This window comes from Tursiops truncatus, chromosome 14, assembly GCF_011762595.2.
Source record: "Tursiops truncatus isolate mTurTru1 chromosome 14, mTurTru1.mat.Y, whole genome shotgun sequence".
NCBI lineage: Eukaryota > Metazoa > Chordata > Mammalia > Artiodactyla > Delphinidae > Tursiops > Tursiops truncatus.
This window is the reverse complement of record NC_047047.1, coordinates 14,058,027-14,082,283: the sequence shown is the minus strand read 5'-3', so window position 1 is coordinate 14,082,283 and position 24,257 is coordinate 14,058,027. Positions and strand designations below refer to the sequence as shown.

The 24,257-nt window shown below is 46.3% G+C and overlaps 2 protein-coding genes and 1 long non-coding RNA gene across 4 annotated transcripts in view; 1 reads left to right on the top strand and 2 right to left on the bottom strand.

Annotated features, from left to right (window-relative positions):
• Nucleotides 1–306, bottom strand: part of LOC109551032 (uncharacterized) — a 69,050-nt gene extending 68,744 nt beyond the window's left edge. The window contains exon 1 of the long non-coding RNA XR_012325630.1: nt 165–306. This is a non-coding gene — a long non-coding RNA (uncharacterized lncRNA). The remainder of the gene's footprint in view (nt 1–164) is intronic.
• MAT2A (methionine adenosyltransferase 2A) lies at nt 131–6,498 on the top strand. Its single transcript, XM_004313874.4, has 9 exons — nt 131–265; nt 2,502–2,579; nt 2,675–2,797; nt 3,091–3,203; nt 3,291–3,434; nt 3,614–3,832; nt 4,047–4,229; nt 4,381–4,514; nt 5,186–6,498. The coding sequence occupies exons 1-9, from the start codon at nt 175–177 to the stop codon at nt 5,286–5,288; spliced, it is 1,188 nt and encodes a 395-aa protein (XP_004313922.1). The 5' UTR covers nt 131–174; the 3' UTR covers nt 5,289–6,498.
• GGCX (gamma-glutamyl carboxylase) lies at nt 6,463–20,080 on the bottom strand. 2 transcript variants are annotated; one of them, XM_019942174.2, is made up of 15 exons: nt 19,933–20,080; nt 19,368–19,538; nt 18,087–18,245; nt 17,595–17,760; nt 15,840–15,918; nt 15,301–15,407; nt 14,267–14,430; nt 13,652–13,917; nt 13,372–13,503; nt 12,831–12,982; nt 12,221–12,390; nt 11,877–12,007; nt 11,111–11,258; nt 10,739–10,934; nt 6,463–10,304 (listed from the first exon to the last, which is right to left on the bottom strand). In XM_019942174.2, exons 1-15 carry the CDS (start codon nt 19,973–19,975, stop codon nt 10,112–10,114), a joined length of 2,277 nt encoding a protein of 758 aa, XP_019797733.1. In that variant the 5' UTR covers nt 19,976–20,080; the 3' UTR covers nt 6,463–10,111. The 2 variants fall into 2 exon arrangements, with proteins under 2 accessions (XP_019797733.1, XP_019797734.1); XM_019942175.3 differs by lacking the exons at nt 6,463–10,304; nt 10,739–10,934; nt 11,111–11,258; nt 11,877–12,007; nt 12,831–12,982 and having other exon boundaries at nt 12,252–12,390.
• Between the last annotated feature and the right edge of the window lie 4,177 nt (nt 20,081–24,257).

Genomic DNA, 24,257 nt, shown 5'->3' with positions numbered 1-24,257 from the left:
GAGCCGGGCGCGCGCGGGCGCCGTGTATAAATAGTAGGCCGCGCTGCCCGCCACCTCGTTTGCTCCGCGCCGCCCGCTCGAGCTGACAAGAACGCGGTCTTTTGCTAGCGCGTTTCGCACTTGTCGGCTCGCCGCTTTTTTTCCTCAACGCCACTTTCACTCACCGCCACCACCATGAACGGGCAGCTCAACGGCTTCCACGACGCGTTCATCGAGGAGGGCACGTTCCTCTTCACCTCCGAGTCTGTGGGGGAAGGCCACCCAGGTGAGGTGACGGGGCCTGAAGCGAAGCGAGGGGCGGGGCGCGGGGTCGGGACTGGCCGGCAGAATCCGCCGGCCGCGGTGCCCAAGCCGGTGGCCCTCTCCCGGCTGCTGGTGGAAAGAGCGGCGGCCGCGCGCCTTCCTCGTGGCGCTGCCGCTGCCGAGCGCGTGGCCGCCGCCCCCCCTTCCTCTCTCCTCCCCTCCCATCCGGCCGCGCGCCCCGGCATGCGGAAGATTCCAGAAAACGAGAAGGGCGGGGGCCGTGGCCGCTCGTGTTCTAGCCGGGGAGGGCACTAGTTCCTTCTCCCCGCCCTGCGGTCCGAGCCACCTCGAGTGGGCGGCCCGCCTCGCGTGCTCGCGTCCGGCCCGCGAGAGCGCGCGCCCCGCATTGCAGCCTCAACCACGTGTTTGCCGCATGTGGCTTCTGGGCGAGGGAGCCGGCTGGTTTGCAGAGCGTGGCCCGGGGCACCGGGCCTCCGCTCTTCCCGTTAATTCTTTGGCTACACCGAAGAATGCGATATGTCCTTAGCCGGTATATGGCCTCGCGTCAAGGTGACAGCCTCCAACTAAATATAGTGCTTGTCGGAGGAGGCATTCCTTATTTGGATCGTGCGTGAAAAGGATAGGAAGCATGAATTAAGTGTATGGCGCCATTGCGTTGGGGCTGACTGTTAGGCAAGGTTTTTACTCCATATATCATCCTCCGGGCTTTGTCCACCGGTCCGCCATTATGGCGATCAATTTACACGTGAACGAATGAAGCTATTTCAAGGAACTTTCGATCCCAGCCTGAAAACCTCACCTAGTGAAGATCGTTATTCTAATAGACGGGTCCAGCCCTTTCTTGGGATGACCACAATGACAGATGCCTCGTCTGTTGGTTTAAGGATCCATTTCCCTCTAGCAAGCTTACTGTGCCTATGATGAAATCCCACGAGCAACCTAGTGGTAGAGGAGAGGACAAACCCCGAGATCCTGATGAGTGAAGGTCAGGTGTGGTGTGGGTGGTTTTGTTTGTTTTCCCCCAGCGCTGAGAACTGCACTGTGTATTTGAACCGCCTTTTATTAACTTAAAGCTGCAGGCATTTGTAAATGTTTAGATTGTCCTGGGCCTCTGACTGGACTGCGGTACACATTTTGCTTAAGTTTTTTTTAGATGGTTATAGAAAATTTAGGAAAGTGATATTCGGGGTTTTTTTCTGTTCTCCTGATTTTTAATAGAGGGCAGTACAGTGAGGGGAAGATCAGCAAGGATTCAGAATACATTTGGGGATTTTCCAGTCTATTCGGCTCTTGTTCCTGGATTACTCTTAACACAAAATCAAATGCCGTTTTATTCCCTTTGTTCATGAAGTGTCGTTGCTTTCATCATTTAACTCTGACTTTATTTCTCACTGCCCTAATTGGCGTTCCTTAGAATCAGGGAGAGACTGATAAACGGTTCACCTTTCTGGTTGGTTAGATTTATAATGAAAAATTTAAATTCGGGGGATAAGATGTAAGTACCATTGTCTTTGAAAATTAATGCTGTGAAGGTAAATGTTCCTTGCTTTGCTTTTGAATGGAAGATAAAACACTTTCTACTTACTTCCATTTAATCAATCTCCATTATGTGGCTATCCTGTTTAACAATAGAAATTGTTTTTGCCTAGGAACTTAATTTTTCAAAATGTCTGATATACTTTAAAGATGGGACTGAAGTCCTTGTAAAGGTGTAAAGTGCATATACTGCAATGAGCTTAAATGTATTAAACATGCTGGGTGTTCTGCTGGCTTATCTGAATTGGTGATCTGTGGTACAGCTATATGAAGAACAAGGTGTCAAGTTAGGAAACATGTAGCACTATATCCAGCATTTATTCTTCAGGGAAATGGTTTCTGCGAAAGCAGTATAGCGGTTAAGATCTCCATACTTGGAATGTCGCTGAAAATGTACACTTGAAAATGGTTAAATTGGTAAATTTTATGCTGTATAGGTTTTGCCACAATTTTGGTGGGGGGAGGGTGCCCTGCCAAGCGGCCTTCAGGATCTTAGTTCCCTGACCAAGGATTGAACCCATGCCCCCTGCAGTGGAAGCACGAAGTCCTAACCACTGGACTGCCAGGGAATTCCTGCCACAGTTTTTTGAAAAGAAAACACAGAGATCTTCCCAGCTGTAGTTATAGGGGAAGGGGGCATGACATACATGACATTATCAGTGAATTAAAGAAATTAAGCCAGGAATTTTTTTCTTCCCCAGATAAGATTTGTGACCAGATTAGTGATGCTGTTCTTGATGCCCACCTTCAGCAGGACCCTGATGCCAAAGTGGCTTGTGGTAGGTTCAGAACACTGCTTTATCACCTGATGAAAAGGTAGCATGAAAATTACTTCATAAAAGTGATGTTTGACTGTGAACCTCTCTTTTACTAGAAACTGTTGCTAAAACTGGAATGATCCTTCTTGCTGGGGAAATTACGTCCAGAGCTGCTGTTGACTACCAGAAAGTGGTTCGTGAAACCATTAAGCACATTGGATATGATGATTCTTCCAAAGGTGTGTTTTAATGAGTGGGCTTTCTAACCTCATTTTTCCAGGTATTTTTTTTCAGTCCTCTCTAGCTATATCTTCTAGAGTGTTCCTGGGAATATTTAATTCTGCTTGTATATTTTTAGTGTTTTTGTTCCAGCCCTATTCTTTAAAAGTACTAAGTTTTAGGTATATTTGATTTCTCTAGCAGCATTTAGAATTCCAGATAATTTTAAAATGACAAATTTACTTTGTCGTAAATACAAAGTATTGCTATGGCCCTTTAAAAACAAACCAAAAAAACATCGTTTTGTTTATAGGGTTTGACTACAAGACTTGTAACGTGCTAGTGGCCTTGGAGCAACAGTCACCAGATATTGCTCAAGGTGTTCATCTTGATCGGAATGAGGAAGACATTGGTGCAGGAGACCAGGTATCTTGGTAGACATCTGTTTGCATCTCTTCTAACATTAAATTCTAAAGCTTGGATTGATTGCATTGGTAACTTTTCCTTTTTTAGGGTTTGATGTTTGGTTATGCCACTGATGAAACAGAGGAATGTATGCCATTAACCATTGTCTTAGCACACAAGCTCAATGCCAAACTGGCTGAACTACGCCGGAATGGCACTTTGCCTTGGTTACGCCCAGATTCTAAAACTCAAGTAAGTGACGAGTGTCAAAACTACACACATTACATTGGCACAGGACTTCAGTAAGGTGCTTTGATTAAAGCTAAGAGAAGAATATGGTTTGTTCTCCGTATTGTAATGTAGGGTAGAGAATCAGGAACAAAGCTATTGTTTAATAGATTGATGTTCTGATGATCTGTTTCACTTTCAAGGTGACTGTGCAGTATATGCAGGACCGAGGTGCTGTGCTTCCCATCAGAGTCCACACAATTGTTATATCTGTTCAGCATGATGAAGAAGTTTGTCTAGATGAGATGAGGGATGCCCTAAAGGAGAAAGTCATCAAAGCCGTTGTACCTGCAAAGTATCTTGATGAGGATACAATCTATCATCTGCAGCCAAGTGGCAGATTTGTTATTGGTGGGCCTCAGGTAAGGTCTTACAATGTCAATTCAGTTGCTTTTTTGGGTCTTCTGTTACTTGCTAAAATTTGGCTACTTCCACCTTTTTCCTAGGGTTTTTGAAGCCTACCTGTGCCTCTTCTGAGGATATTTGCCAAGTGATATTGAATAACCATTTAACAAGCCTGATCTAGAACCACTGGAAAGGATTAGGCATAAAGTAACTTAAATCCTATAATTTCAGGGTGATGCTGGTTTGACTGGCCGGAAAATCATTGTGGACACTTACGGTGGTTGGGGAGCTCATGGAGGAGGTGCCTTTTCAGGAAAGGATTATACCAAGGTGGACCGTTCAGCTGCTTATGCTGCTCGTTGGGTGGCAAAATCCCTTGTTAAAGGAGGTCTGTGCAGAAGGGTTCTTGTTCAGGTATATACTTCTATATAACTGGGTTGACTAAAAGGCATGTAAGCGGGAGGGCATTTAGCAGTTATCTACTTGTCTTTTTTTGATACCAGTGTATTACACAAGTATGTGGGTCTTTTGATCACTGACTCTTGCGACATTTAAATTCTTTTAGGTCTCTTATGCTATTGGAGTATCTCATCCATTGTCTATCTCCATTTTCCATTATGGCACCTCTCAGAAGAGTGAGAGAGAGCTATTAGAGATTGTGAAGAAGAATTTTGACCTCCGCCCTGGGGTCATTGTCAGGTAAAGATGGTAAAGACTATTGCTAGTGAAAAACATTGAGGGTGTGGGTGTGTATGTATATATACTTGATATATTCAAATCTGAGAAAGTGAAGGTGTGAAGGAAGACTGGAGTGGGGAAACATGGTAATTCCTAGAATGTGTTGATGTCATTTTTAAATTGCCGTCAGTAAAGGCTTAAATTATTAGGAAAACTCTAAAATTACAGTGCTGCATGGCTTAGACTAACCACCCTAGAAAGTCCTCCACATTTGATATAGGCTTTGTGCTCCTGTTACCTAAGGGATGTTTACTTAAAAGAAATTTTAGTACAGATGAATGGGCATGGCTGTTACAAAGAAAATAACCATGGTAGGGTGTGGGCATGGGACCTCGGTAAGTATTCCATGATTTTAGATGAGCTTTTGACACTTGCAATGTCTCAGAATAATGACAAGTTTTCATATTTGTTGAGCCAGGGACGGAAAAACAAGAACTATAGTTACTAATAAGGACTGTGCAAGGAGTTTGGACACCAGGGAAGTAACAAACACTTTTGCCACAAACTTCTTTCCTAGCATACCCCAGAGAACTGAACTCATTTGCCAGAAGTCTTGAAAATGAGTCTTGCTGATTGTTTTGCTTTAATTTAATTGAATGCTACATATTAAGTTACGGACTTGTATATTCCAGGGATCTGGATCTGAAGAAGCCAATTTATCAGAGGACTGCAGCCTATGGCCACTTTGGTAGGGACAGCTTCCCATGGGAAGTGCCCAAAAAGCTTAAATATTGAAAGTGTTAGCCTTTTTTCCCCAGACTTGTTGGCGTAGGCTACAGAGAAGCCTTCAAGCTCTGAGGGAAAGGGCCCTTCTTCCTAAATTTTCCTGTCCTCTTTCAGCTCCTGATCAGTTGCAGTCACTCTAGTCAATGACATGAATTTTAGCTTGTGTGGGGGACTGTAAGTTGGGCTTGCTATTCTGTCCCTAGGTGTTTTGTTCACCATTATAATGAATTTAGTGAGCATAGGTGATCCATGTAACTGCCTAGAAACAAACCAACAGCACTGTAGTAAACAATGCTTTGAAATTGAACCTTTGTGCCCTATCACCCAACCTTCTAAAATCCTAATTGCATTGACTTTCCCACCAAATGCTGAAAATGTCCTTGTAACGTGCACGTAAAGTACTTGTAGTTCCATTATAGCCTCTGTCTGGCAATGCCACAGCCCTGTCAGCATGAATTTGTAATGTCTTGAGCTCTATTATGAATGTGAAGCCTTCCCTTATCCTCCCTTTAACTTGATCCATTTCTAATTATGTAGCTCTTTGTCAGGGAGTGTTCTCTATCCAATCATTCTTGCATGTAACGCAAGTTCCAGTTGGAGCTCTAGCCTGACATGAGAAAGGAAAAAAAAAAAAAGGCAGTTACCATTAAACCATCTCCCTGGTGCTTATGCTCTTAATTGCCATCTCTTAAACAGCACCAAATCAAAATCTCTCCACTTTTCAGCTGTCTTTTGGAGGACGTACGTAATAAGGTTTTTATTTAGTAAATCAATCCTATGCATGGTTTCAGCACTAGCCAAACCACCAACTCCTAGCTCTAGAAAAACAGGCACTTGGCACCCTTGTGATGTCATACAAAGAAGTCACAGGGCTGTACCTGAGGGTCTGTAGGTTGCACACTTTGGTACCAGATAACTTTTTTTTTCTTTATAAGAAAGACTGAGCACTCCACACTGCACAATAAGTCCTCCCAGGGTTTTAACTTTGTTTTGTTTTCAAAACCAGGTCCAATGAGCTTTCTGAACAGCTGGTGTAGCTACAGAGAAACCAGCTTCCTTCAGAGAGCAGTGCTTTTGGCGGGGAGGAGGAAATCCCTTCATACTTGAACATTTTCTAATTGCTTATTTATTGTATTCTGGGGTATGGCGTAAGTACAGAGAAGCCATCACCTCAGATGGCAGCTTTTAAATTTTTTTTTTTTTTTTTTTTTTTTTTTTTCCTCAACACCATGATTCCTTTAACATGTTTCCAGCATTCCCAGGTAGGCCAAGGTGTCCTACAGAAAAACCTTGGGTTAGACCTACAGGGGTTCTGGCTGGTGTTAACAGAAGGGAGGGCAGAGCTGGTGCAGCTGGCCATGGAGAAAGCTGACTTGGCTGGTGTGGTACAGAGAAGCCAGCTTGTTTACATGCTTATTCCATGACTGCTTGCCCTAAGCAGAAAGTGCCTTTCAGCATCTATTTTTGGAGGTTTATTACGTATGTCTGGTTCTCAATTCCAACAGTTTAATGAAGATCTAAATAAAATGCTAGGTTCTACCTTAACCTGTGTCCATTATTCTTTTAAGTGTTTTGGTATGAATATGAATTGAACATACTTTTTAACCCTGAGTAATCGTAATCCCACCCATGGTTTAGGGAAATCACTTCAATCCTGACTGCAAGCAGTTTGTAAATCATATCCCTTGCACTAAGGAAGTTCAAGGTTTGATCTCAGTTTGTCTAGCACTGCCTTTTTTGGCCAATACACTGGGCAAAATTCACAGCTCCTTATTACAGCAGCCAGATCTACACCATCAGCAGTGTTTTAAATTATCTAAGGTTAAGGGCATAAAAATCATTAACGTGAGTGTAATGTGGAAGGAGTGATAATGTTCACTTTAGAAAATTTAAGCCAATTTTCATCTTTTTGAAAATGTAGAGAGTTTATTTAATGCCTTAAGTTTCCCGTTTATATAAACAGGTGTTAAAGGCTGCAAGTTACATGTTCAGTACATACTACAGTTTGAAAAGGGTTTTTAAACAGTGGTGAGAGAAAAGCTTATTCTAAAATTGTAGAAGGTTCATCAGCCAGAGCTTGGACCATCCTTCCTTAAGCCTAGCAGCCACTTGGCACATGTTCATACCAGCACGTATGAGATCACGTGGTTCAAACACTTCACTGTGCTCTGCTGTTGCAGACGTGAGGCCCAAGGAATGCTTATACCTGGTTGCCTGGAGGCTTAGAAGTTTAGAAACACTTGGAAGGGAAGGCAAGGTTAAATCTTCTGACCTGCTCTGAAACTTGAGAAGTTCAACTTTGCATGACATTGAAAAACTCCAGAAAAAGTTTCAAGAAGCCTTTAGATCACTGCATTGCTATCTGAAGATAAGTTAACCATCTTGACCAAATGGGATGAGGATGAGTACATGCCTGTAGGCTGGTGAAGTGATACCAGAGAGAGAACTGCTTTGAGGTTCGGTTCAATATTTATTTACTAGGATGACCACTGCTTTCAAGGAGTTTGCAGACTAAAGAGAGTGACCTTCAAGGTGGCTTGTCCTCTACCTAGCCGCGGGGTGGAGGTGGGGATTAACCAGCTGAGGGAGGAGAGTAGAAGCAAAGGCAAGAAACAGCAAGAGGTGAAGTGATTACAGCTGAGAATCAAAAGCATAAAGTGTTAATAGAAGGAAATGTCCTATTTCATGTTTAAGTTGAAAATCATACTTTTCTACAGAGTTTCAAGGGGGATGACACTGGTCAGGGACAGAAGATCTAAATGCTCGGGGTAGGATGCAAAGCCTTCTGGCGAAAAGGACAATTACCAGGGCCTGAATACTGAAATCTGAATAACCCAGATTTTCACCAGTGAACAGCTTTTCTTAACCAGTATTAGACTAGCACCTTTCTTCATCCCACCCCAACATTTTCATTTGGAAAACGAGACAGGTTGCAGGAAAGCAGCATCCTTGCCTGTATTAAGAAAGATACTTTTTGCAGGAGTTTCCTTCTGAAGTGAAGAGTTTGTTTTTTTAACCAAGTAAAAAGGAGGCTGTGGGCAGCAGTTGTGGGAAAGGACGTGGTGCCAAGGTGTATCGTGTCGCTGAGATCTGCAAAAGGACTGAAAACCAGTGTTTCCCCCACATCGGTGCAAGATGCCCTGTGGCACAGCCATCACTGACCCACAAAATGCCTTGTATGAATCAGAGGGACTTACTGCCAGGCCCCACTTGGCCTCAGCTGGGTGCCCTTATTCAGCCCCAACCTGCACAACTACATGGCAGCCCTGCTCTGGTCTGTCCCTAACTGGATTCCAGTATAAAGGCTGAAAGAACAGAGGTGGTAGAGATGAATTCAATAGGTCCAAGAAGTAGGAGGCAGAACTAATTAATGGGACATGAAATCTCAAGAAATGTGAGGAAAAGAAGAGTCAAGGCTGATGACTCACAGATGGCTTGGTTAAAAAAAAAAAGTTGCCATTCACTAATAAAGGAGACGCAAGTCTGAGTTGGGCATGAATGCAAGTTCTGTTTATGACAGAGTTTGAAAGCTCTGTAGGATATCCAGCTGGAGCTAGCTAGATATGCAGGTCTAGGGCACAGGAAAGAAACCTAAGCAGCAGCATCACTGGAAACGATGGAGTAGGCATAATCATCCCAAGTGTGTACAGTGAGAAGGCAGCTGCCTAGGAAAGAACCCTGAGACTGGGTGGAGTGGAGCATGCGAAGAGAAGCCTCAAAACAGATGCGATCCTTTATCAAAGTTACTGGGACTGCCAGTCTACTGACGTCTCTGCCTGGAAGACCATGAGCTCCCAAGCAGGGCCTGTTTTTTAGTTAGTTTGTCTTTTCCTTTTTAATTACTCTGCATTCTAACTTCCTAGCCCAGGGCCAGGCCTTTGAATTTTCACAGCATTGAGGATCCTCCTAAATCACATCCAAACTTTCTACATCCAGAGTCTACAAAGCGACTGTCAACATTCCCTAATCCCTCACCACGTTTGGTTAAATCTTACTTTACATCACCTCCTGCTCATTAAAGGCTAGAATAATGCTAAATACTAAGCTTATTTGTAGGTAAATACCACTACTAATCACCTAAATTTCATTATTTGTTTAACTCTTTTGCTATTCTAACTATGCTCGTGACTGCTACTGAAAAACTGGCTGTATAAATAATAGGAACAAAGAAGGAACCAAAATCGCAGTGAAGAGAAAATTATTCTCTGTGCATTTAAAACCTGATCACCATCCTACTCACACTTTATAATTGGACAAGTTTTAAGCTACATTATTGTCAAGGATTCTGAAAACTACAAGCAGCAGGGTGCAGGACCTTTAAGTCAAACAGACTTGAGGTTCAAACCATCAGTCCATCCCTTATTAGGTATATGTCTTATGAGCAAATTATATTACCTCTCAGCCTCAGTTTCCCCAACCATAAAATAGGGCTTATGGCCGTTAAGGACTAAATGTAATAATGCTGGAACAGTGCTTCACACAGTGCCTAGCATATAGCAAGCACTTGAGAACAGCCAGCTATTATTTTCATCATGGAACATTAAATCTCTTTCACCAAGGAGCCAGTCACTTTAAACCTGATCCTTACCCTTTCATCCTAGAAAGACATTTTCACGTTGTTTTTTAACTCCCCAGGCCCCTCAACCTTGGATTGATAAATCTTATACTTGCTTTACTTCCTTGGTTCCTCTAATCTATCATCTCTGAATTTATCAGAGCTATGGATAAGGAAGAAAAATGTAAAAAAAATCTGAATTTTTCAGATGTCCACTGCATAGGTAATGGTCTTGTAACTGGCTGCTCCTATATCTGTACCCAACATCTGGCTTCCCTCAGAACTCTGAGTGGACAGTGTCAGCATTTGGCTCAGAAGGATTAGGATTTGAAGAATCTGTGTTTGAAGGACTCGGCTCCCCAACTGGCTCAAAGGGTCGCAAGTTCGCATAAGTCACCTCTTGGGCCAGCTGCTCCAGGGAAGGGCGGCCTAATACCAGATTTCGAAGTGAGATACAAGTCATCAGAAAGCTGAAAAAGAGGGAAAAAGCCAGCAATCCAAACTCCTGTTTCAACATAGGCATTCTGGCCAAAGCCCTTAGGGGACACCTGGTCCTATCCCCTCACCCAGGCATAAATGAGACTCTCCCCTCAAGCACCCCAACATCCCAGTTGGAAAGGCACCCCACTCCTTATACAGTCTGGTAGAGGACTCCAGGGTGGGGTAGGAATAACCCACAGGGAGGCTGGAGAAAACCTGAGGCAGAACAAGAGGCGGCCATCAGACACCACTTACTCTCCCATTCAATCAGGGAGAGGAGAATGGAGAGGACAAAAGGGAGGAATTTAGCACTGGATTGTCCTTTCCTGGGAAACAGTCCCTACTGTTACCCTCACCAGCGAAAAGTTACTCAGTCTGCAAACATCTAATGGCAAAGACACGTACTGCTGTGGGTAAAACTTACCTGCGGCGAAAGACATAGAGCTTTCGCAGCAAGAAGCGGAGGAGTCGCTCGTGGAAAGGGGCGTTTCGCCGGCGTTCGATCTCCTGGAGCCTTTGCTGGCGTCTAAGAAAGGTCTGAACCAGCGGTGTTGGCTCAGGGCCCCCTTTGACTTCCCCTTCCAGCAGAGGTTGCAGCTCTGGAGGCAGAGGCTCTGTTTCTGCCCGAAAGAGGGCAAAAAGAGGAATCACTGAGAGAGAGAGAGCATTCTCTCTCCTAGAACTCCCCTTTCCCCAGCTAGACGCTTCAAGTTCATTCTTTAATGGCTAGATCCTCACTCACAACACTGACTTCTTGTAAAGCGGGCTATCTCAGCCCAAATCTTCATATACTCACCACTTCCATTCTCCACCTTCTCCTTCAATTCTTGCAGGTATGCCAGGTCTTGCTCCAGTGCAAGCTCTGTAGTGTTGACATAGATGTACATGTAGCAGGAAGGACTGGGTGACATTGTATACACCTTATGGTACTCACCAGCAGGCAACTGAAAAGAGGGAAGAAACAGATCTCTTTCACTCTCTAGCCTTTCCCTAGCCAGCCTATGGCCTCCCTACACTGTACCCCGCCCCAGACGTCTTTTTTCTTGTGTGTTAGAGTCTAAAGGAACTGACCTCTAGAACCCTGAATGAGGCTATTCACAGCCCCCCTGGGGCCCTTGCTTTTTGAGCTCCCACTGCATTATTGTTATGTTAAAGTATTTTGAGTCTGTAATAAATCAACTCTACTAGTCTAAACTTTTCTACCATTGTTTTATTCTGTCATTTTTGTTTTGTTTTTCTAATATTTATTTATTTATTTGGCTGCATCGGGTCTTAGTTGCAGCAAGCGGGACCTTCATCGTGGCACGCAGGCTTCTCTCTAGTTGCGGCGCACGGGCTCCAGGGCGCATGGGCTCAAGTAGTTGTGGCACGCGGGCTCTCTAGTTGTGGCGTGGGCTCAGTAGTTGTGGCGCGGGCGGGCTTAGTTGCCCCACAGCATGTGGGGTCTTAGTTCCCCAACCAGGGATGGTACCCACGTCCCCTGCATTGGAAGGTGGGTTCTTAACCACTGGACCACCAGGGAAGTGGTGGTCCCTCTACCATTGTTAATTCAAGCAAAATACCTGCATTTTTTCTCCCTCCTGAAGAGTCTGGTTCTTCTGTTCTGCCACCAGCTCCACAGTTACCTCTCCCTGCAGCAGCTGGATGCTAGTGTTGCCCAAGTCTTCGCTCACAAAGTTCTCCAGGTGCAGCCCTGTCAGGCAAGAGTTCCCCAACCCACCCCATGGTGGAGTGAACTCACCCCCAGCCGGAACAGAGAAATCACACCTTCACCAACACCCCCCACCTCGGGTTTCAAAAATCTTCCTCCCACCAGGAGAGGCCCCTCCCCACTCCATCACACGCCATATCCCTGGCCAACAAAGCCAAGAGGGAGACAGCAAAGCCTCCTTGCTCTCCTCCGTACCAGGGAAATCTGCGATGAAGACCACCTCGGTGTGGTTGTCCAGGCTGCTCTTGATTTCCTGTAGTTTGGTTCTCCAGGGAGACAGGTCCATCAGTAGCGGCTGCAGCCAAGGTGTACGCTGGAAGGGGGACCAGGTAGCCTGCACGATGTCCACACGAGGGTCAAAAATCCTTAGGAAAGAAAACCATGTTCTAAGGAGGCCACAGCCACCTATGCACTGGCATTTCCGGTTCTGTTCTTTTCATCACTGTTCCCAGATAGAAGAAACAGGTTTTTCAGAAAGAAGAAATGGCCTACGTCAGCATGTTATTGCCAGTTTGGGACAGAGAGAGGAGGGGAAAGAGATTCTGCAGCACTGGGAAGAGTGGGAGTTAGTGGCCACCTGACAAGAGCTGTGATAACAGCTTCGAAAAGAATAAGTGCATTACCTTTTCTTCAGGATGATGGTGCCCCCTGCTGGAAGCAATCAGCTATGCCCACAACCAGGTCAACAGGGACATGCACCCGAGGACAGCCTTTCAAGCAAGACAACACTGGGGAGCATGGGCTATTCATCTTGGCAGAAAGAGCTGGACTTCATTTCTCCCCCTTCTCTGCTCCCCTTGCCCACCTCTGCTGGAAGCGGTCATTGATGGAGACCCAAATATCAAAGTAGATCTGGGGCTCAGTGACATTGTACTTGGGAAGCAGGCGGCTCAGGCAAGTGGCATATTGCTTCAGCATGTCCGCATGATCCTTCCAACGCCGGCTCTGTGTGAATACCTGCCCCAAACCCCCACGTTAGTCCCACCTCATTGTTATGGAGCCTCTGGATAGGTCATGCAATGCCAACGGCACAGAGAGACCCCTGCCTGCTGCCAGTTCTGACAGAGAAACAGCAACAACAACAAAACCACACAAAACTCGCTGGAAGAATTTCTCATTGCTGGGCTAGTGGTACTCACCTTTCCTAAATCTCATCTCAGTTCAGGGAAGTGAACGACATCACCCTATTTCAACCCCCACCAAAGAAGCGCTCCACAGGGCTCCAGAGAAAGGGCAGAGTGGGCCCAAATGTGTTTTATTTCGTAATTGTGTTTACGACCAAACCAGACCCCAAAGCTCAAGGGGGCCTCTGAAGGCCAGTAAATCGTCAGCATCAGACATCTCACCCCAGGGTTGAGGTAGCCCAGCTCGCCGGTGCGGCCATCACGGTAGGTGATCTTCACGTGCTGGTGGGAGCGGGAGTGCACCATCATGTCCCAGGAATAGCCGTACAGCCCGTTTGTCCAGTTGTTATAGCCCTGAGGAGGCAGGGCAGCGGCAATCAGCTCGATGGTCCTCACGCTGACACCATCCTCCACCAAGAGAGGTCTGCAAGACCAGCCCTGTTCTCTCCCGGTTGCCGTCGCCTCCACCGCTGCCCAAGGTTAACCCCCAGCCCACACGTACCTGGGTGAGGAAATGGGAATAGGGCAGGAAGAGCTGCTCCAGGAGGTAGAGCAGGGTGAAGGCGGCGCCCAGCCGATGGCGCAGCCCTGGCTTCTGACCACCTTTGGCCCGGCTCCTCTTATACACGCAGGAAGCACTGGGCTGGGGGGCAGTCCTGAGGGGCAGCAGTTCTTGCAGCCTTTTCGGGCAGTGAGCCACCAGCTTCCGAGGCCACTCGGGAGAGCAGAAGAGAGGGCTGCTGGCCAGCATGACATAGGGGAACATACCTAGAAAAGCAGGGAGAAAACCAGCATGTCGGGAGTTTGGCCGGAGGAAAACGTGGGTAATCGCCTCAACCCCCTTCCCCTAGGCAGCCTTTCCCAGGTACTCCACTGATGATGAAAGAAGTTCTCAATGCCAGTCTATTTCTCCCCGGAGAAACTTACTACACAACGTGCTTGCTGAGCCCGGAAGCCACCAGCCGCCTCCCTGTTTGTTTCCATCTCACAGAGACCGTATCCGGCTCAGCTTGGCGCCCGTCCCTGTCACCACCTCCCACTGCCACACGTGCCGCTGGCTCGTCCCTCCCCTTCACACCTGTGGTTTCCTATTTCCCACCAGAGTACAGGAACTGACCAATGCTGAAGAGCTGGGAATTCATGCAGTGGAAGTAGGACACGAAGAGGAGGCCAATGGATCTTGAGGCATCAAAGAAGAGCAGGAAACCGGCAGAGAGGTCGAGCAGCAGTCCGCACCAGTGCACCACCAGCAGACTAGTCATCTCCTCGGACAATACAAATCTGCGGACACCAGGGTCAAAGGTCAGGCACCAGCACTCACAGCGCACTCACAGCAGATGTACCTCTGCTACCCTGTCCTTGCTGCAGGATCCACCCCAGCAGGTGGGTGGAAGAACTCTGCACAAAGACATCCTCTGGTAGGGTTTTCCAACCCCTCTTCATTTCCACGTACTTTAGGTGGCCATCTTTTTTCAACATACCCTATGTAATAAGCAAGAGTGCATCTCCGAGGGCACAATTTGATTGAGCAGTGTGTGTTGTGGCGGGCAGGTTCTTCGTGGAGGTTATACATGAGAAGAAACTGTAATAGGGGAACGCTTGGCTAACAACATCATGGTGTCAAACTTTAGGAACTGGGAGATGACAGGAAAGAGGGAAAAGAACAAAGTAAAACAAGAGGAAAGAAGAAATGGGAGGAAGAGTAATGTCAGAGAGGAGCAGCTCTGTTTTGGAAAGAGTTGGCAACAATGGTACTGTCGGGGTAAGGGGCGCCGACTGCCCATCTGCTCCGCACGCCGGCCAAGGAGTCCCGGCGAGAGGCTGGGGTGGCCACCCGAGGACAGAGGCACCACCACAGCAACTGCTGGGGCCACTGCCTCACTCACCAAGCCACCTAGCCCTGGCGCTTTCCTTTCCTTTACTGCTTTTCCCTTTGTTTCCGCCCAAACTGTAAGTCTCCCAGGGGCAGCTAGGCCTAGATCTTTTGATACCATCAACTCTGCCTTCTGCTGAACAGGGAGATGAGTGGACAGAGGGAAACACGTGCAAATTCAGGCAAAGTGGGAAGAGCAGCCGTGACTGCAGACCTGAGGGAGTCAAGCCCCCCACTCTGCACCTGGGCCACATGAGGCCTCTTGCCCTGCCGCTCACTTGAAGGGACTGAAGAGCCAGTGCCGGGACAGGTATTCCATGGAGTAGCCTTCCACCCAGTCTGCGTCCAGCTTTTTCACGCCCGCAATGAAGTACACAATGAAGATCTGCAAACACAAAACAAATGTTCAAACAAAGTCAGAACCTTGTCCCCTACAGACAGTCACAAATCAGTTCTGATGCCAGTTCACGGCCCAAGGGAGACTAGATCCATTCTTCTATTCACTCATCTCATATATTCACTCACCCGACATCCTACAGATGCCAGGCACAGTACTAGGCACCAAGGAAAGTCATAATGTTACTCTTTCCTCATGAGGATTCTAATCCAGCGGGAACAAAGCTCGACTCTTTCTATGACAAGGTGAGAGACCCCAGAGATTAGGGGGTTGGAAACAAGGGGAAGGCCAGCCCAGCTTTCCAGCAAGAGGGGGAAAAGAGAAGATCCAGGGAGGCAGAGCAGAGCCTAGTCTGGCAGTGGAACGGCCGTGCTGACAATGGCTGTTGAGAACACCTCCCCCTCTCCTGAAATCCTGTACCTGGCCACGCAGCACAGCATAGTTCCAAAGGGGCACGTGGGCGTTCCGCTTCCGGGCATTCAGCAGGCCGTCCACAGACCTGCAGCGAGGGGGAGAAGGATAGAGGACAGCTTCTTAGTCCAGTCCCATTTCTACCTTGGGACTGGTAGAAATGCTTTTTAAGTGTAATGCTCTCTCTATCCCAGGATGTCTCCCACACCTTCTCTGGTCCTCTGGGCTATTCTGAGGTCCTTTAGAATTATATGAGCATACTGCAACAACGACTATTTTAAGTCACAACAGAAATATTACTAGTGAGTTATAACAACGGAAAGTTCAGTGTTCACCATTCGTTTAGTTAGCAAATTAGTTTCTCCTAAAGAAATAGATTGGGAACAAGACTAAAATGCTAGAATATGGCTGAATATGAAAAAGAACGAATTTGAGGCAACGTCTGAAAAGCTAAAGGTGTATGAAAATATATATAGTGCATTTAAAAACAAGTTTCAATTTCTAAGACAAACTGACACTTCATAGACCTAGATGCTAGGATCTAGTGCCAGAGGGTACCTGCTAACAGCTTACCTAGGCTAAGAACTGATAAAACCAGGCTCCTAAGATTAGATGTATTCTGGGGAGGCAGAAGCAAAGTACGTTTTCAAGAAGACACAGAATGAGCAGAGAAGCCAGGAAAGGGGCAGCTTACACTTGTGGTCAAGAGCATGGGAGCCTGTAGTTAAGGAGACCTGGAGTCTCACTTACGCCTCTTACATGCTATGTGACCCTAGGCAAGTCCTTTACTTCTCTAAGCCTTAGTTTCTTCATCTATAAAATGGGAACAGCACTATGGACCTCATGGGGTTATAAAGTGGAAAAATTAAAAGTGTTTAGCATAGTGCCTGGCACGTGGAAAGCCTTCAGTAAGTGATGGATATTTTTTCAAACTGTGTAAAAGTCATAAAAATGAGACTTTTCAGGAGTATTCTGTCAAAAGTACCTCTTTGTGATGACAGCTGGCCACTCTGAATGAATGTAAAGGTTTACAAAAGGAGCATCTGCATGTGTGTGTTGATGAAAGAAGTTTAATTAATGACTGATAAATCACCAACAAATCCAATGTTTGAGATTTTTTCCCCCCTATACTCATGTTACTGACAGCTCATACTCGCTTTTCACTTAATAATGGGAGAACCCGTAAAGGTCATCTGCCCTGCCACCCTGCCTCCAAATCCCTTCTCCATCTCCCCTGAGAGATGGTCACCTGAGCCAGAGGTCGAGGAGGGTTACCTCCTCCCGGGACAGCACTGCTCAGCAGCCCTGGTGGGCCCTCTCCTTCTGACATGACTCTGCCCCACAGCAACTTCTACTCTTGGCTCTAACTCTGCCCCTCTGGGCTCACACAGAGAAAGTCTGCTCCCTCTTCCACATGACCACCCTTGTAGTATCTGAAAACAGCTATGTCTGGCTTTAGTCTTCTCTTCTTCTCTCTAAGAGGATTACAGGAAGTGGATAGATCAAGGCACCTGGGAAGATAGGGAAAGAGTGAAGGGGTGGGAATGGAGCCATTTTGCTTTTTTGTCACCCCAAGAGCCCCAACCTCACGGACCCTTCCCTCTCCCAAATCCATCCAAATCAAAGTGTCACCCTGTAACCACACTCTGCAACGCATGGCTGAAAATACGTTTGCTGGGACAAATTCTAGGACCTCACCGGGCCCCTATCTCTGGTAACCATCCTGACGCAGCCAACCCCTGCCTCTTTTCCCCAGACTCATACCAGTAGCGGTTTGCATCCATGAACGTCAGCTGAAAGGCCAACAAACCATACAGATAGGAGTGGTTGTTCCACGATGTCTTGTCCAGAAGAAACACATACCAGTATGGCAGCAGGAATAACACACAGCTTATCCGGTAGCGCAGGCCCAGCATCATGCCCAGTGCCCCTGGGATTTGTGGGGGAGAGGATTAAGAGGTCAGAGGGGCACTACAGGCCCAGTTCCCCTGGGACAGGCTGTGGGTAGGATTAGGAAAGGTCATCAGACATTTTATAACCAGGTGAAAATAAATTTCAATTAAATGTTATTTCAACATTTTAAACAGAGTTACGGGGTCACAGCTCACATGACACATAGGTCAGCAGGATGAAATTATAAGTCACAGAGGAAGTGAAATAAGAAACCCAAGACCTTGGTCATTCACCAGCATGCTTTGTATTTCTGGGTTTTGGGTAGGCCAGTCAATACTCCCATCTCTCCTCAGTTTCCCTCACCCAGAAACATGATGGTGTAGACCAGATACATCCAGTCAAGTGGCAGTGGCTGCAGGGCGTCCAGCAACGGGAAGCGGCACACCTCCAGCCCATCCAGGTATCTTCGGTCCAGGGAGCTGAGCCCCCGCTCCTGGGGAATGTCCAGCACCATCATCAGCCCTGAGAAGGCAGAGGGGGAGGGGGCCGTTAGGCCTTAGCAAAGCGAGCCGTGGAACACGCTGGAATACAGTCGAGCACGCCCAGTTCCAGGGTCAGACTTCTTTCCAAACCCCGGAAAGAATTCATTCAACAATAACCACAGAGCGCCTACTCTGTGCTAGGCATTATGCCAGTTGTGTGATCTCAGACAGCCACTGCACCTCACCGAGCCAATTCCCCATTTGTGAAAGGGGGCTCATAATATTTTGCAGGGTTTCAGAGAAGATTAAATGAAAGAAGTGTACAAAATGCGATCAAAGCTGTTCAGATTTGATAGTAATATTTGTAAAGGTCTGCCCTACTGGCTAGAGAAAGTGCTCTGGGGTGGTGCTCCTCAACCTCTTTTACTTTCTGGCACACCTGGCAGAGCAGTGTCTGGCCAGCACACTGGGGCAAAGAGAAGGGGTACTCAGGCCAGAAAGGCATCTCCAGTTAAGGCAAGATTTCTCAACCCCAGGACTATTCAGTTTGGCCTGGTTAATTATTTGCTGGGAGGGCTACCGTGTGGTTCATAGGTCATGCAGCAGCATCCCTGGCTTCTGTGTAGATGCCAGTAACCACCTATTCCCCTTCCCTCCCACCCCCAAGATGTGACAAATACAAATGTCTACAGACATTGCCAAATGTCCCCTGGAGAGCAAACTCACTCCCCGTTGAGAAGCACAGGGAGTAATATCTCAGCATATCTGTAACCCATTCCAAACATACACGCTGTGGCCTATGAGTTAGAAAGATCTGGATTAGGGAGTCACGGCCTAAATGTCTGCCCTGTCACCTCTGCCATTTCTCTAAAGTCTAGTCCTTAGCATACTTACTGGGCAACTTCATGCCACAAATAAAATGGGTTCCTGTTCCTCTACGTCTATATTTCCTATAGCCTCAGACCAAAGCATTTCTGGTCTCCAAACCCTAATCGGAGACAAAACTGGGTCACAACGACCTCTTCCAGGATATCAGTAACTTCAGCTCTTAGGAAAAGGAAGGTAAGTCCACTAAGCAAGTAAGTATACAAGAAATGGACAAGGGACGATTGTCATTTTCCCATCCCCAACCATGCTGGCCCCTCCCAGAAACTGGACTTACCAAAGAGAAAACGGAAGACTGCCAGGCTTGCAGGATCTGTTGGTCTATTCAGCAGGGTCACCAGCTTCCCCCAGCTGGACACATCTGTCCACTCAAAACCCAAGAGCTTCTCCATTCGGCTGCCCTGACGGCGCCCTGAGGTCTGTCCAGCCTTATCTTTCTGTACTTTATCTGCAACCGATAAATGGAGAAAGTTGTGGGTGCGCGTATGGGAATGGAGATGCTTTAACATAGGCTCCTCCTCAAATCACAGAAATCACAGGCCCAGGTCTTCTGCCTACCTGGATTCTTCCACTGATCTCTGACTACCCGAAACATCCCTGCAGTGCAGCCCCTCCTCCAGGATCCCCCAATGCCCCAGAACCTTTCTCAGACAGCAGCCCTCTAGCCGCAAAGCGTCCTGAATGTCATCACTACCCCGAAGCCGAAGACTGCAATCTCTTTCTACGGCTCCTTCCCATCGGAGGCTCCCTTCCCCAGGTCCCACAGGGAAGCCCCTCCGGCCCCCACCCTTCTGAAACCCGCGCCCCTCTCTATCCGCCACAAGGCGGGGCTCTGACCCTACCTGAGTCGGGCGGGGACAGCGCAGACCGAGCAGACACCGCCATGGCCTCGGGGAGGTAGGTCGGCCAAGAGACAGCGTCCGAGTAGGTGCGTCGCGAGGGAAAACTCCCCTAAGTCCCGCCTCCTCGACACAACAGCACCCGCGAGGCCGGCCGGAAAGTGCCGGGACTGTCGTGAAGAGCCCTAGTCGGCCGCGCCGGGCTCCCTGCTTGGCGGCAGAGGGAGGAGCGAGGAGCCTTGGGGCGGGGCGAAGCGGCCGCGAAGGGGCGTCGTCAGGCCCCGGCCTCCCCGGTGACCCAGGAGGAGAGAAGGTGTCACCGGGCCTGCCTCTCTTCCACCGAATGACCAGTCTCTTCCCTGAGGCCTCCCGATTCCTCTCCGCGCTTTCAACCTAAGAAGACTCCGAGATCCCGCAGCTTCCCTGGGTCACTCCCCGCACCCATTAGGCCTCTCCAGACGTGAGCAGCGAGGGCGCAAATGTCAGACTCTTCCCAGAGAGGTTCCCGCCGAATTAGGACGCACCTGGAAGGGCTGCCCCGGTCTAGAGACTGTGTGCAAGTTTCTTTATTCTCTCTTCCAGTACCTGCCATGAACCAGAGGTTTGAAAGCAGCAGGGGAAACCGGAACAACATAGCTGCAGAGGGTATGCAGAGTAGGGGCAATGAATAGAGTGGTCGATCAAGGAAAGTCTTAAGAGAGGTGAGTCTTGAACAGCATTGTAACATCTAATTCTCTGCACTGGGATTGACCAGCAGGATCAGAGGAAGGCATCTTACACCAGGGGTTCTCACATTTTTTAGTCTCAGAACCCCTCTACACTGATACCCACGTTATGGAGAACCCTGAAGAGCTTTTGTTTATAATGGGTTATATTTTCCCATATTTACCGTATTGGAAATTTACACTGAGAAATGTTTAAAATATGTATTGATTCACTAAAAGAAAAAAGTAATAAACCCATTACATGTTTATATAAATAACCTTTTTAAGAGAAAAAGTATATTTTCCATACCAAGGAAATACATGAGAATAGTATTCTTTTACATGCAAATCTCTTTGTTGTTTGGCTTCATTGAAGAAAGCTGGATTCTCGTATCTGCTTCTGCATTCCATCTGTTGTGAAATGGTGTTGACTGAAGTATGTGAAGGAAACCTGGCCTTACCGATACTTAGTTGGAAAAAAGAGAAGCATTTTATTATTATTTTTTTTTTTTTTTTTTGCGGTACGCGGGCGTCTCACTGTTGTGGCCTCTCCCGTCGCGGAGCACAGGCTCCGGACGCGCAGGCTCAGCGGCCATGGCTCACGGGCCCAGCCGCTCCGCGGCACGCGGGATCTTCCTGGACCGGGGCACGAACCCGCGTCCTCTACATCAGCAGGCGGACTCTCAACCACTGCGCCACCAGGGAAGCCCAAGAGAAGCGTTTTAATAGCCTGTTTAGATAACTGGATATTCTTTTGTACCACACCCAAACTTACAAGTAGTCGTTTTTTAAAGGTTAGTCAGATGTGAAATTGAAAATCATATAATGAACTTTATGCTCTATTACATTAAAATCATTGGTATATCTTGCGCTTTGAATGGACCTTTTACTCACGCATGATTTTGTAAAATATGCATGGTCATTTGGAAAACATTGCTTCACTGAGTTACACAGCTCTTTTAAATGCAGAGCCTCTTAACGTGGAGCAACAGGAACTCTGCTTCCATTACTCGTGGGACTGCAAAATGGTACAGCCACATTGGAAGACAGTTTTGGCATTTTCTTACAAGACTCCACATACTCTTACCATATGATCCAGCAATTGTGCTCCTTGGTTATTTACCCAAATGAGTTGAAAACTGATGCCCACACAAAACCTGCACGTGAATGTACAGCAGCATTATTTATAATTGCCCAAACTTGAAAGCAACCAAAATGTCCTTCAATAGGTGAATGGGTAAAATAAACTAGCACATCCATATGATGGAATATTCAGGGATAAAATGAAATGAGCTATTAAGCCACAAAAAGACATGAAGGAAGTTTAAGTGCATATTGCTAACTGAAAGAAACCAATCTGAAATGGCTACATACTGTGTGATAACCTGGAAAAGGCAAAACTATGGAAGTAGCAAAAAGATTGGTGGTTGCCAGGCATTGGGGGGGAGGAAGGGAGAGAAGAATGTAGCGCAGAGGATTTTTAGAAGGGTGAAACTGTTCTGTATGATACTCTAATGGTGTCGTGGTGAGTTCATGTCATTATATATTTGTCAAAACCCATAGAATGTATAATATAAAGAATGAACCCTAATGTAAACCATGATTATAGTTATAATATATAGTTATTAATATAACTATATAGTTAATAGTTATAATATCACTATTAGCTTATCACTTGTAACAAATATACTGCACTAATACAAGATGTTAGTAATAGGAGAAACAGGGAGAGCATGAGGGGTGTATGGGAACTGTCCTTACTACTCAAAAAAATAAAGTCTTAGTTTGAAAACAAACAAAGGTGATTTGAGCTCACCGTTTAATCGCACAAGTGCTTTTTCTTAGAAACTATGAAACATCGTATTTGGGTATGCAGAAGCATTGTATGCATACTTCCCATTTCTTCACACAAAATAGTAAAAAGATCTGTATTCCAGTGTCAAGAGTTTATAAAATTATTAATTTGTACTTCTTCATTAAGGATGTTCTTAATTGACACTGGCATTTTATTTTCTATTTTTACTTTCTTTTTAGGCTGCCCACTGGCATTTTTTTTAAATTGCAAACGCATGGCAGGAAGGAATGCAATGACTACTACTACAACTTGGTGCCACTGTCTCACTCCTGCTAAGTTGCCAACAGTTTTGCCACCATTGCTTTTTGCATCATCAGTGCAAATGTCAACACAGTTAAAAAGGCAAATAACATCTCAGTATTATTATAGTAGTTTTGTCCCTAAGGACTCCAGGGGTTCATGGACCGTGTGCTGACAACCACTATCCTAAAGGGAAAAGGCGGCAGGGGTAGATGGAAAAGTAGAGGTTATTGGGCACAGTTGTGTTTGGCAGGTGGAATTACTGGGCTAACAAGTGTTCCTGCTGTTGAGGGTCTGGCCCACTTCTAGGTCATCCTAATAGGCAAGGGGGGCCAAGTCACTTTGGAAGCCATAGATTTATTTAGGGGATGGATCTCTTAATCCACTGTCAAAGCCAGTCCAAATGAATACAGTGTGGGTTGGGAAGTTTGGGCTAGATCTTCCAGGATCACTCAAAATTAGATGGTTCCATTAAGTTCAGTGTTGATGGTCTGTTACGTGCCAAGAACTGGACAAGTTACAGAGGAGGAAACAGAAATGATTAAGTTGTGGCCTCTGTCCTATAGAAGTATAATAATAAAAATATATAGAAATAATAAAATAATAATAGAATGTAGGAAGTCATAAGTATTAAGTGAGGTTCAAAGTGCTACAGGAGCACTGAGGAAGAAATGAATTATGACTGGAGAAATCAGGAAAGTTTTTTTGAAAACTTGGGCCTTAAAAGATGAGTAAAATTTTGAGAGGAGAGAGGGAAATCAAAAGTTCTCAATAGTCTTGGGTGAACTGAGAGCATTCTGTGTAAGAGAACTACAGCTAGTAAATGAGCTGTGCTAACTCTTCACCTTTCCATCCCATGATTTTAACTTGTTTTTGTTCAAGGCGTTGATTTCCAGTTTATCCTTTCAGGACCAATATACAGAGACTCATGACATCAGACATTCATTTATCCATAAAATAGTCCAAAATTTACAAAAGGAATTTCTTCATGGTTCTTTTCTAATAAAAATTCTCTTTCTGTCTGCACTGTGGAGAAAGAAGCCCTCTTTCAGATCTCTCAATTCAATACCCTAAACATTTAGTGAGTGCCTACTACATGCAGGATATATGTTATTTTCTACGAGGGGTACCAAAGTAAAAACACAGCCCCTGCCTTCACAGAGCTTAGAGTCTCAGAGGAGTCAAATGTGTACGTAGTTAATGGCAAAGCATATTATAGGCTCTATAAAAGATACAGTGTGATGGCGATCAGAAGAGGAAGACTTTAACTTCAGTGGGGAAATCTGGAAGACTTCATGGAAGCAATGTCTCAAATATGAATAGACTTGCCATAGGCAGTGATGAATGAAGGAGGATAGTCACTCATCATGAGACAAGTCCACTCGAGCAAAGGTATAAAAGGGAATGATGTGTTATGGGAAGGGCAGGTAATTTAGTATGACTGGGGGGCTGGGAGGTGAGTCTCATGAGAGATAAGCTTCAAAAAGCAGGTTGACAGCAATCTTGGAATGCTAAGGAGTTTGGGCTCT